General features: G+C 41.5%; 1 protein-coding gene across 3 annotated transcripts; it reads left to right on the plus strand.

Moving 5' to 3' along the window:
* The first annotated feature begins 1,722 nt into the window (after positions 1-1,722).
* On the plus strand, positions 1,723-9,954 carry hsf1 (heat shock transcription factor 1). 3 transcript variants are annotated; one of them, XM_085149505.1, is made up of 15 exons: positions 1,723-2,080; positions 3,918-4,026; positions 4,936-5,072; positions 5,330-5,454; positions 5,527-5,602; positions 5,778-5,839; positions 6,149-6,221; positions 6,398-6,516; positions 6,597-6,778; positions 6,857-7,007; positions 7,647-7,718; positions 8,196-8,301; positions 8,384-8,437; positions 8,543-8,588; positions 8,674-9,954. In XM_085149505.1, the coding sequence occupies exons 1-15, from the start codon at positions 1,961-1,963 to the stop codon at positions 8,841-8,843; spliced, it is 1,602 nt and encodes a 533-aa protein (XP_085005631.1). In that variant the 5' UTR covers positions 1,723-1,960; the 3' UTR covers positions 8,844-9,954. The 3 variants fall into 3 exon arrangements, with proteins under 3 accessions (XP_085005631.1, XP_085005630.1, XP_085005632.1); XM_085149504.1 differs by having other exon boundaries at positions 1,724-2,080; positions 6,854-7,007; XM_085149506.1 differs by lacking the exon at positions 7,647-7,718 and having other exon boundaries at positions 1,725-2,080; positions 6,854-7,007.
* The last annotated feature ends 2,626 nt before the right edge of the window (positions 9,955-12,580 follow it).

A 12,580-nucleotide genomic window follows, 5' to 3' on the forward strand; every position in this document is an offset into this window, starting at 1 on the left:
ATCAGGCGAGGTTGCCCCATCTCCCTATATTTGTTTCTCATCTGTGCTCAGCTCCTCTCTGACTATATTAAACGTAGTCCCCTGAAAGGCATTACAATTGCAGAAAAGAAAAATTCATTAGTCAGCTTACTGATGATGCCACCCTCTTTTTAAAAAGTGCTTCACAGGTGAGATAGACATTAACACAACTGATGCTTTTTCTGTAGCTTCAGCACTCCACTTAAACATCGGTAAATGTGAACTGCTTGCCCTCAGAAACTCTACCAGTCCCTCTACTGCTGGCATTCCAGTGAAAGAGTCGATCACTTACCTTGGTAATTAATAAAAGTCAAACCACCAGATACTTCTTCAATTTCAATCCAGTTTGACATAAAACACAACAAAAAAACTAAATTCTTGGCTCCAACAGGATTTATCTCTGAAAGGCTGAGTTTTACACACCAAAGCGGGGGGATTATCTCGATTGACTTATGCTGCTTTGTCTCTTGATGTAAATAAAGAAACCCTGGTGGATATTGACAGACTCCTTTATAAGAATAGAATACATTATATTAAAGGAGCAGTTTATCCAACTCATACCAACATGGTGGCATAAACTTTCTTGACTTTTCTACAGTAAACAATGTGTTTAAACTGGATCAAACAATTTCTCAGGAACCCAACATCAATTTGGAACTTTATTCCAAATTAAAAAATAAATAAATAAATTTTAGTCTTTGTTTTATTTTGTAATTACAATATTGATAAAATCCCCTTAAAACTGTCCAACTTTGCCAACGACCAGATGCTTCTTTCCTGGTCGTTGCTTTATAAACACAACTTTTCTCTGCACAGATACTATATTTGGAACTACATCTATATCTATATATAGATAGATATAGATATATACACACATACATATCCTGTTACCTCTGTTACACAGATCTGTTTTCCCACTATAAAGAAGAAAAACAACCCTGGCATAAGAACTCTGTTTCAGAAAGACAGAACTTGTGTCCCAATGGCTGTTGCTTACTGGAATAATTTATACTAGGACCTGGAATGGAAGAAAATTTGGACCATACCACTGAAATTCCTGTTAACCAAGAAATTAAAGGAAGTATCTTTTAAAATTATTCATCGTTTTTAACCCACCAGAACCTTTCTTGTACGATATAAAAAGACATTGATGCTAACTTCATTTTTTTTTAACTGTCAGAAGAAAGATATTTCTCTCTTATTTTGATCCTACTTATGTGCTAATCTTTTCTGGCAAGATGTTTGTGCTTTTGTTGTTTCTTTTATCTTATCTTTGTTACGGAAAAATATTGTTTGGCTTTTTTGATTGCCCTGCAAATAGGGCAAACACATTTCATTTGATTAATTTACTAATCTTAATGGCTAAATTTCATATACATAAATCCAAAATTTCTAATGCAAAACCGTCTTTTCAATGCTTTATAAATGAAACCAGACAATATTTTAAAACTATACAACCTTCCCATAATATAAAAGCAATAAAACTATACATTTATGCTCCTTGTTTGGTATCTTGTGATTAGCCTGTGTCTAATTGTTATTACACGAAACCCCCTGACACTGTATTTTGCTCATTTATATCTGTAATGTTTGAATTGCTAATGAAGTTAAAAAAAAAAAAAAAATCCGCCTTACTGCTCATCACATCACAGCGCGACAGAACGTTAGGGTTACGTATTGTGCTGACGCCATCAGACCGCGCTGGGCAGCTATCTGCGCAGTTGTGTTTTATCGGATTTGCGGAGTTGTCGCTGCTCTAAGTGAAATAAAGTTCAGTACGTCTGTTTGCAGCCCTGCGGGGAACTCTGAGTTCAGCAGCGGGACCAAACCGGCACGGCCCGAGTCAGATCAGGGACCCGAGTCGTAGTTCGTTGTTTTCTTTCTGACGCAGCTAGCAGTTAGCGTCGTTAGCTCAGGTGTGTGCTCGATTTTCGTCTCTCAGATGGAATATCCCGGAGGAGGAGGGGCGGTGCTGAGCAGCGGGAACGTCCCGGCCTTCCTGACCAAATTGTGGACCCTGGTGGAGGACCCGGACACCGACCCGCTTATCTGTTGGAGTCCGGTACGCACGTTAATAGCTAACAGCTAACGCAGACAAGTTTAACTTTATTTACACAGCAGAAACAGACACAACTTTATTTAAACTGGAATGCAGACGGGTTTGTTGACAAACTTTATTTACTAAAAAAGGAAAAGAGGTCAGCTCAGTTAGCTTGGCTTCAGTGAGCTATTAAGGCTAACAGATCTCACGTCAGAGGTCAAATGATTTCAGACATCATCAGCTAGTCAGTAAATGATCAGTTGACGGTTGTTTTTCTGACAAACTGATCCCAGCAGCTGTTTTGGTGATTGGCATAAAGCCTGAATTCAAATAAGCTGATGACGGCCTATGATGTCACTGTAGTGTCATAGCCCGCACATTGTACAGCTGCAGGTGTTAACTACCAGTTGCACTGAAATCAGTCACTTATCACCAAGAGGTTTCCATCTTTATTTTCCTGATTTTTAGGTTTGTTTGTTTTTTGTTTATCTGTTTTTTTTTTATTGCATAACTATTAGGCTCCGCCCACAGCCGAAGGTCATGTAACACCAGATTAAAGATTCTCAAGTGTAATTTCCTAGTGTAGTTTAAAAAGGCAAATGAACCTTTAATCCATGGTTTTCATTACTGCCACACACCCACCTGGATGACAACCCTGGCTGTCAGTGCAGCTCACTGAAACCTTAGGAATGATTTAACTGGCATTAGAAAAATACTCGGACAACTTTACTGTTATGACATGATATTATTGTGACAAATTAATACTACCTGAACTTTTCTGGAACTACACTGTAAATATCCAAGTCAACAAAATGTAAGATTTACATTTGGTAGTTTGTGTTTAACCCTTTCACGCACAGTGGTCACTACAGTGGACACCTATTCAAAGGCTGTTTTCTTGTATTTGTGTCAGAGTTGATGGTATACTTGCACATAAACCACTACACTGGACACTGATGTGTCACCCCATACCCTGCCACCCATTCCAAATGTCCACCTAAGTGGACATGTAAAAAACTATTTGAAAAATACATGTTTAAGAAATGAAGTTCAAAGATATTTTTTTCATGCCTAAAGATCATTAAAAATACTGAAGAAAAAAAAAATCCTGATTGAGGTTGTCATAATTAAGCTAGCTATGTAGCACTTACTTTTGCTTTAACAACAAACATTTTCTTGTTCTTCACCTCCTTTAAATAAAGCTTCCGCGGCAGGATATGGATCACAAGTCCCCAAAATTAATGGTTTCTCTTTATATCGTTGTTTTTCTTCCATGGATAGCTGATCCAAATAAAGAGTTCACTTTGATCTGCAGTGTGTTCTGTTTAAATAAGAGTTATCAGTAATCAGTAATCTATTCATCAGTGCCTGATGTGCAAAAAAACAAAAAACAAAAATGTTGAAATAATCAATAAATTGTGAGCTGGTCAGACACAGTCTACAGGAGAGCAGACAGCTGAGATTAAAGTGTTAGCAGTGTGCTCTGACTGTCAGATCTGTTCCTAGAGATTCCTGAGAGCGTAAGAGCGTATATAGTCTCTGTTTTTATCGGTTGATTATAAGGTAAATGGAGTGGTTCTTATACATTCCTTAATACTCAAGTACTCAAAGTGCTTTATACACCATGTCTCATTCACACACATTCATACGACACTTTTTTCAACCTGCGCGCTTTCTGTCTAACAGTCACACACTAATGAACACATCGAAGAGCACCCGGACCTCAGGGTTCAGTATGTTGCCCAAGGAATGGAGCAGAGAGGAATTAAACCACTAACCTGATTAACAGATGACCTGCTTTGCATCCTGAATCACAGCCACCACAATAATACAGATTCTTTTTCTCTTGTTGTATAAGAGTGGTACCAGTTTCCATGTGTTCGACCAGGGGCGGTTTTCCAAAGAAGTTCTGCCAAAGTTCTTCAAGCACAACAACATGGCCTCTTTTATCCGCCAACTCAACATGTGTGAGTAACCAGCAAGGAATCATCAGTGTGTTAGCCCCACCTCTGAATGATAGCGTGTTCAGAGGTGGGGCTATCGCCACTGGTTTTTTTTTTTTTCATTGATTTATTTTTTGGGAAAGAAGATTCATCCAATCAGGTGTGCTTTGTGAAGAAACATTGAGATATGAGTCAAATGTCTGGTGTTTAGCGGGTTTTCTTTGCTGCTGTAATTGTCATAGCAGCAACAACCAGTCATCACAAGGCAAGGTAGCCTGCAGTTAACATAGCAGTTAATGAGAAGATAGCAGATAATGAGCTAAACCAGTGGTCCCCAACCTTTTTTGCGCCACAGACTAGTTTATGTCTGACAATATTTTCACGGACTGGTCTTAAAGGTGTCGTGGATAAATACAACAAATAAAACGAGTATCGGTACCCCCCCCAAAAAAAGAACATTTATTCATAACACATGGGAAAAGACCCAGGGAAACAGAGTTAACGATAAAAACAGATAAAAACCACAAATTTTACACCTGAGCCTCAACTCTCGTGGTCCGGTACCAAACGACTCACGGATTGGTACTGGTATGTGCCCTGGAGGTACCGGTTTGTGTATATCAAGCTGATCGTTCATCATGACAATCTTTGTGCATGAGCAACTTCTTTTTCTCCATGTCACTGAAGAAGTGCTAGTTGACTGGTATGCTGAAAAGCTGAACTTTTCTCAACACTCAGCAGAAGCATCTTTATAAAAAGTAGAATAGAAAGAAAGGACAGGCCCACCTGTGCATGCTCCACCTTTAGCACTGTGCATGCAAAGGCATCTGGACTATGGAAGAGCCAGAAAGAGCAGCTGTGATATTAGCGAGTGTAGCATTGTATTGATGGTGTCCACATCCTTTATTGATGGTGTAATGGTACTTCTCGCAGATGGTTTCCGTAAGGTGGTGCACATTGAGCAGGGTGGTCTGGTGAAACCAGAGAGAGATGACACAGAGTTTCAGCACCCATTCTTCATCAGAGGACAAGAACATCTGCTGGAGAACATCAAACGCAAAGTCACCAACGTATGTAGTGCCTCACACACCAGAAAATACCTAAAAATGCAGACAGGCGATAGACTTCCTCTGAAAGGTGATGATTCAGAGTGCTGTGTGACATCACAGGATACAGCTAATCAATCATAAATACTTTGTATAGCCCCCTTAATGTGGGGTCAGAGTGGCCTTTAATCTATCGCTGTGCATGTGGTACTACGAACTCAGAACCCAATCTGACCTGTCCTGTCCATCTCCTTGGTAACGGTATGCTGTGATTGGAACAGGTGTCATCAGTGCGTCAGGATGATGCGAAAATCTGTGCGGAGGAAGTGAATAAGATCCTGAACGATGTCCAGTTGATGAAGGGAAAACAAGAAACCATCGACTCCAGGATCGTCACAATGAAACAGTAAGTACCAAACCAGAATCGGGACTAGAAACCACTCGGCAGTGTTGACTAAAGGCTGATTTTGTATTTCAGTGAGAACGAGGCTCTGTGGAGAGAGGTGGCCAGTCTGAGACAGAAACACGCTCAGCAGCAGAAAGTTGTCAACAAGGTACCTGTTCTCACTGTCCACACCTTTCCAATTAGCAGAACTCTATAAGAATACACCTGATGTGATCCCTCTGAAAATATGAAAACCTCAGGGGAGAGTGATGCCACATAGTTGTCAGAACATTATCTTAACATTAATAAACTCTTTACCTGTCTTTCTCTCTCTCTCTCTCCAGCTCATACAGTTCCTGGTGTCTCTCATTCAGTCCAACAGACTGCTAGGAGTCAAGAGGAAGATGCAAGTGTTTTTTTGATACCATAGATACTACAACAAATGCTACACTGAACACCACAAAATGTTAAAATTGTGACTTAGACACTAGATAATTTCAAAGTGCAGATTGGATGCTGTGAGATTTTCTCTGCTAAGAACATTTTCAAGCAAATGTTCCCAGGTGATAAAATGAGGATCCAACTGCCCAAATTTCAGACTTTTGCTTTTATTTTGAAGTACCAGTTCCATTTCCTTCTCATACCTGACCTTAAATTCAGTTTTCCTCTGTACATGTTTTGCATTTTCGTTTATTCATTTTACCTCTCTCTGCAGTCCTCTGATGCTCAACGACTCTGGCAACACCCACTCAATGCCCAAATATAGCCGTCCCTTCTCATTGGAGCAGGTAACTTGTCTCTGATTTACATCTTTCACTCAGACCTGCACAGTCAGCAGTGATTATCTTTCAGAGTGACATTAGCTGATTGTCTAGCTTTAGTTTTGAAAACTAGACTCTTCATATCTACCTGTGCAGATCTTTGTTCTTACTTGGTCACTTGTGCTTTTGTGTTTCATTTTCAGGCTGCAGCCAATCTCTTCTCAGCTGACACCTCTGTGACTTCAGGACCCATCATTTCTGACATCACAGACATGGCCACATCTGGTTCAGATGAATTGGCTAGTGATTGGACGGACCAAGGGTGAGTACTGATCAGATTAGTCCTGCTTAGTCAGTAAGTGATTGAGCCTTCAGAAGTCAGAGTGCATAACCTCCTTGCAGAGAGAGCCAATCAGTCGATATCAAAGAGGAGCCGTCCAGTCCGGAGGTGGAGGTGTGTCCTGTTCTGGAGGAAGTGGCTGCACCAGTGGACACGCCCCTCTCCCCCACCACCTTCATTAACTCCATCCTAGAGGAGAATGAGCCACCCACCCCAGTCACCTCCACGAGCAGTGCTCCCACTGGTAGACATTAAGTTTGTGGTTAGCAGTTTGATTCCTGTTCAGAGCATTTCTGGTAAATAAAAACCTTTCTCTCAGCAGCCAGTCCCATTGTGGTGATGAGCCCTGTCTCCACTGGCCCCCTGACTTCTGCCTCATCCACCCAATCACTCACCTCTGTTACCACAGCAAACACAGCCCCCAGCACAACAACACCTCAGAAGAAATGTCAAGCCATCGCCTGTATTGACAGGTAAGTGTGACTACACCAGTATGCAGTTGTGAAACATTCATAGAGACTTCTAATAGTGTTAGTAACACCTGCGATGAACGATTATGAGCGTTTACCAAGAGTTAGCCCAAGTATTTCCCCAACAGTGGCCCTGCTCTGACTAAAGCTGAAACTCTTTTCGAGGTTGCAAAGAGCTGCCCAACAAACCGTCTCAGTAGACTGTCTATTAAACTGTCCTCAGTCCACCCTTACGCTGGGGAAGCCGTCACCCTTTGCTGACAGCTTCCCCAGCATCTCTCCAGAAACTGCCCCAACAAACACCTGCAGCTTCCCTGAACAGCTGCCCCACCCCCTGCATCCGTCACCTTGACATTCTGAGTGTCTTTCTGAAAAGTGGCTTACAGACAGGATACTGAAAGTGTTCTGCTGAATGCAGATTGCAAGCTTGTGTCAGGAGTGTGCGAGTTAGACCTCAGTCTGAAGTTTGTGCTACAAGTTTAGGAAACTCCTCCTATTCAGCCCACTTGAATGGCAAGTGCAGCGCTGCCTTATCTGAAAGCCTCTTAACTAACCATGGTGTGGTTTCAGTTTGTCTTACATTTTAGCTGATGGTCCTGTTGCAGGACAAGTGTGTCATTAAAACCCCTGTGCTTCCTTCAGACCCCGCCCCCTTCCCTCTGCAGGTGGACTCCCACCTGATGTTTGGCGGTTCCTCTCAGCACAACCTGACAAGTGAATCACTAATTCTACAAACAATTATTGATTTGTAAATATGAAAGTTTTGAATTCTTCTGGTGACATTCTGCATTTTCTTCTTGTCAAATGTGTGAGGTCCAGATCAGGTTCTTTAGCTGATCAGATGTCAGAGGTCATGAGCTAGTTAATTGGTTATATTTGGTCAATATTAAGTGCAGAAGTAAGTAATCCGGTCAGCAGGTCAAAAAAGGTTTCTTAGGTGGCTCACAGCAGGAAATGTTTCAGGCATGTTCTGACTACAGGAAATACTGTGTGTGGCCAGGGTGAGGGGTGGAGCCTTTGCTTAAGATTATTAACAGCAGAGAACTGGCATGTTCAAACTGAGCTCACCTGTATGGAACAGTTGAGATGCAGGTCATGTATTAGTTTGGATCTCTGCAGACATAAAGGAAAATGTAGAATAACGGCAGACATGCGACCTAACATCAGACCTGTCTCACCTGTGTGCCTCAGGTCTGAGCTTTTGGATCATGTGGATAGTATCGACAGCGGCTTAGAGAACCTGCAGAACATACTCAACACACAGACGTTCTCCTTCGATACAGTTCCACTTATTGAGGTTAGTCTGGCTTCTTGTTCCCACCTCACATTATTATCACTTGTGTTTGTGTGTCACTAACTGTGTGCGTGTGTGTGCTTAGTTTTTCAGTTCATCTGGCTCGCCTGCAGACTTTGACCTCGACAGTTTGGACAACGTGAGTTGCAAATTTCACGTTCTTTGGTCTGCTATTTCAAAAATAAGAGCGTACTGTTGCCGATGATGTCAGACCTGTCTCACTGATGTTACTGATTCCCACTAGCTGCTGTCTGATGAAGCTCCTAAGGGAAGTGAAGAAAGTGGAACAGGTGAGTCATGCCTTCAATAAGTTGCTGCTCCATCCACCTGTCCGTTGTCATGTCATGACACTGTGCTGCTCTCTGATTGGTGCAGGAAAGCAGCTGGTTCAGTATACACCTGTCCAAACGTCTGAATCTGACAGCGGGGCCGACCTGCCGGCGCTGCTGGAGTTGGAAACTGAGCCGTTTCTCAGCTCTGACCCCCACACCGAGGACCCAGGCACCACCTTGTTGAACCACGTCAATCTGGACTCCCACCTCTGACCTCTTGAGTAACCATAGCAATGTGACACCTGAGCACTGACTCAGTTGCAGCAATAGATGAGAACAGTCAATAGGTCAAAGGTTGTGTTTTTATTACACAGATGTTATTGATATTAATCTGTCTTCTTCTTCTACTCTTGTTCTTTTCTTCTTTGTTGAAGCTTAAATGGAAGCCTTTGTTGCTGTTGAATGCGTTTTGCATGTTGAAGTCAGATTTTATGGTCTTTATTTTCTTGTGTAAAATAGATTGAAAAGAATCAGAATATTTTTATCAACAAGTGCTGTGCGACCTGACTGACTGCCCACCCATATGAAAGAGCCATGTGGATCAGTATTATTTCTCATTAGTTTGTTTCCATCAGTTTATATTACTATTATATTCAGTTTGTTTCCAAAACATGAGTTCACATCACTGCTCACTGCTGTGTCCCCATGTTTCAGAAATACTGCAGAGACATGTCTGAGATGGTATGAGAGCCTTTTTTTGACTTGTATATTAGAGATGCTTTGGATCAGGTTTGAGATTCTTGTCTGCAGAAGCTTCATGGATGGAACTCTGAAGGTAACTGACAGAAACCAAATGATGGTCCGTGCTGCCAATTGTGTTTGTGTTTGCAAGGCCAGTTTAAGGAAACTTTGTTTGAATTTGTCAGGGTTGCACGTTGTTATGTCATCAGACACAGGGTTAACATTCCTCACAGCTTCAATTGGTTAAAGTTTAAACAAAGGCCGAGATCTCAACCACATCTCAGGCTCAGTGCTGTGATACAGGGCTCATCTGTGATGTCGTCAGCTTTTCTGTATGCTAAGTCACCTGTGGCTCACCTGAACCAGTCGTCTCTTTGATGGCTAAGAAACACCTGAAGTCCTGAGGATATTTTATTGGTCACATGGTCAGAGCTGAACAAACAGAAAGCTCCCTTCAGTATTAACACATCTGTTAATATAGTACAATTATATTTAAGGCAAGTGGTAAATCCACCCGAGTCCTCCAGGCTAACATGATGGCGCTCCACGTGTAGAGAGGACAAAGACGGGGTCAAAGGGCAGATGAAATGTTGATGTATTCTGACTGTAAAATTTTGATTCAATAAAATGTTTTTAAACAGCAGCATGTGAATGAATGACTGGTTGATTTAAATCAAACTGTGAGGATGTCATAAGGTTGGTAATACTGCGTTGTCTCTACAAAGTGAAATGAATGTGTCAGTAAGCTAAATCACCACGTTAACTGATGCTGAACATATCACCTGGTCAGGAGCAGGTAAAGTTCAGAGTTTCAGTTTAACATCAACTATGTTCATTTCCAGCATGTTTTCAGCCTGATAGATTATCTGTTAGGAAACCATGTTTTATAGTAAGCGCTACTTTTCTAACAACAGTCAATGAAGCTCAGCTGTAAAGTTAGCTCAGACCTTTTACCCCCTGCAGCTAGAATAGAATAGAATAATCCTTTAATTGTCCCACAAGGGGAAATTTGGTTGTAACAGCAGCCAAAAAGACAAATATACAAACAAACAGGACACGGAACAGAAACATACACAATTTTTCTTACATATTTACATTTAGGACAATGGTTACTATAAACAGAGAGTACTGTACAGTTATTAAATTAAATAAAAATAATTACAGGTAAGAGGCAAAGCAGGTTGTAGTGCGAATTGGTTAATTAACGAACTTATTGCAGTTACAGCATTGATGTAAACATCTATGTTTGTTGGGAGCAGTTTTGATTGTACAGTCTGACAGCTGCAGGGAGGAAGGACCTGCGGAAATGCTCCTTCATGCATCTAGGATGCAGCAGTCTGTCACTGAAGGAGCTCTGCAGTTCAGCAACATCTACATGCATGGGGTGGGAGACTCTGTCCATCAGAGATGTTATTTTGGCCAGAGTCCTTCTGTCTCCCACCACCTGTACTGGGTCCAGGGTGCATCCCAGAACAGAGCTGGCCTTCCTGATGAGTTTATCCAAACTCTTCTCCTCAGCTGCCGATAAACTGCTGCTCCAACATACAACACTGTAAAAAATGACAGATGCCACCACAGAGTCATAGAAGGTATTTAAAAGCGCTCCCTGTACTCCAAATGACCTCAGCCGCCTCAGCAGGTCGAGTCTGCTCTGACCCTTCCTGTAAAGAGCATCAGTGTTGTGGCTCCAGTCCAGTTTATTATTCAGGTGAACACCCAGGTACCTATAAGAGTCCACTATCTCAATGTCCACTCCCTGGATGTTCACCGGTGTCAGTGTGGTGGGTCTGCGTCTCCGGAAGTCCACCACCAACTCCTTCGTTTTCCCGGCGTTGATCAGCAGGAGGTTCTGCTGACACCAGTCAACAAAGTCCAGAGTCCACTGTCTGTACTCTGAGTCGTCCTCACCTGTGATGAGGCAGACTATGGCAGAGTCGTCAGAGAACTTCTGTAGGTGGCAGTGTGGGGAGTTGATGGAGAAGTCTGCAGTGTAGAGGGTGAAGAGGAACGGTGCCAGCACAGTTCCCTGTGGGGCCCCCGTACTGCTACTAGAATAGAACACACACAAAAAATATCTTTTCAGTCAGTCAAAATTAATTTGATTTCCATGTTTGCTATATCTGGCTGTGGAACAGGAAGCTTAAATGTATCAGTCCAGATCCAGTTTAAAGCATAGCTTTTTTAAATGTGCATATGTCTTTCACATTTGCACATTCTTTGACATACACAGCAGCACTGTGAGAAAATGATGTAAATGGATTTGGTGAACATTTACTTCATCAAGAGGGAGGAAGGTACTCACAGATGGACTGCATTGTATGCAGAGACTGCAATCTAAAAGGTGGTGAGAGGTGGTGTTAGAGGAGAATGTAGTTAGACATATGATGGTAATGTGTAGGATGCCCACTTTGAGCAGTTTGGATACAGAGAGGTGAGGTAAGATTGGGCACGTGCAGAGGAGGAAGAATGGATACACTGGACAAAGGAGGATGAAGATGGAGCTGCTAGGCACAAGGAGAATAGAAAGACCTCAGAGGAGGTTCATGGATGTAGAGAGGGAGGACTGTTGTGACAGGAGAATGCTGGGATAGGAGGACATTGAGGCAGATAATCCGCTGTTAAGACCCCTGGAGCAACTGAAATAAGAAGAATACAGCAAATTCATAGTTAAAATTTAAATAATTAAAGGTTCATTTTACTGTTCTCTGGTTCTTCTAAGGTTAATAAGTTTCAGTAGCATAGGGAGTAGCGTTAGCAAAAGTACAGACATGGTTTAAAAATAATATTCTGGTAAAAGTTAAAGAAGTGATTCAATGTCTTTACTCAAGTAAAAGTAAAAAAGAAATTCTGCAATGCTAACTGAACCTTGTGCTATAATAATACAATAAAATCATATTAGTTAGATGGAAATGCAAACTTAATTTCAGTCTAAATTCTAATAAAAAACAATTCTAATAAATGTACTCAGGTTGAATCAATTATGTAAGTAAGTAAGTAAAATTTTATTTATATAGCACATTTCTAGATAAAAGATCACAAAGTGCTTCACGAGGTATAAAACAAAAACAGTCAAAAGTTAACAAAATGCAATTCTAAAAAGATGTGTTTTTAGTTGTTTTTTAAAAGTGATCACTGAGTCCGCAGATCTTAAGTTCTGAGGAAGAGAGTTCCACAGTCTGGCGGCCACAGTGGCAAAAGCTCTATCTCCCTTGGTTTTCAGCCTTGTATGCTGAATAACAAGTAGGCCCTGATCACAAGACCTCAGGGAC

Source organism: Neolamprologus multifasciatus, chromosome 22 (genome assembly GCF_963576455.1).
Source record: "Neolamprologus multifasciatus chromosome 22, fNeoMul1.2, whole genome shotgun sequence".
NCBI classification, from domain to species: domain Eukaryota; kingdom Metazoa; phylum Chordata; class Actinopteri; order Cichliformes; family Cichlidae; genus Neolamprologus; species Neolamprologus multifasciatus.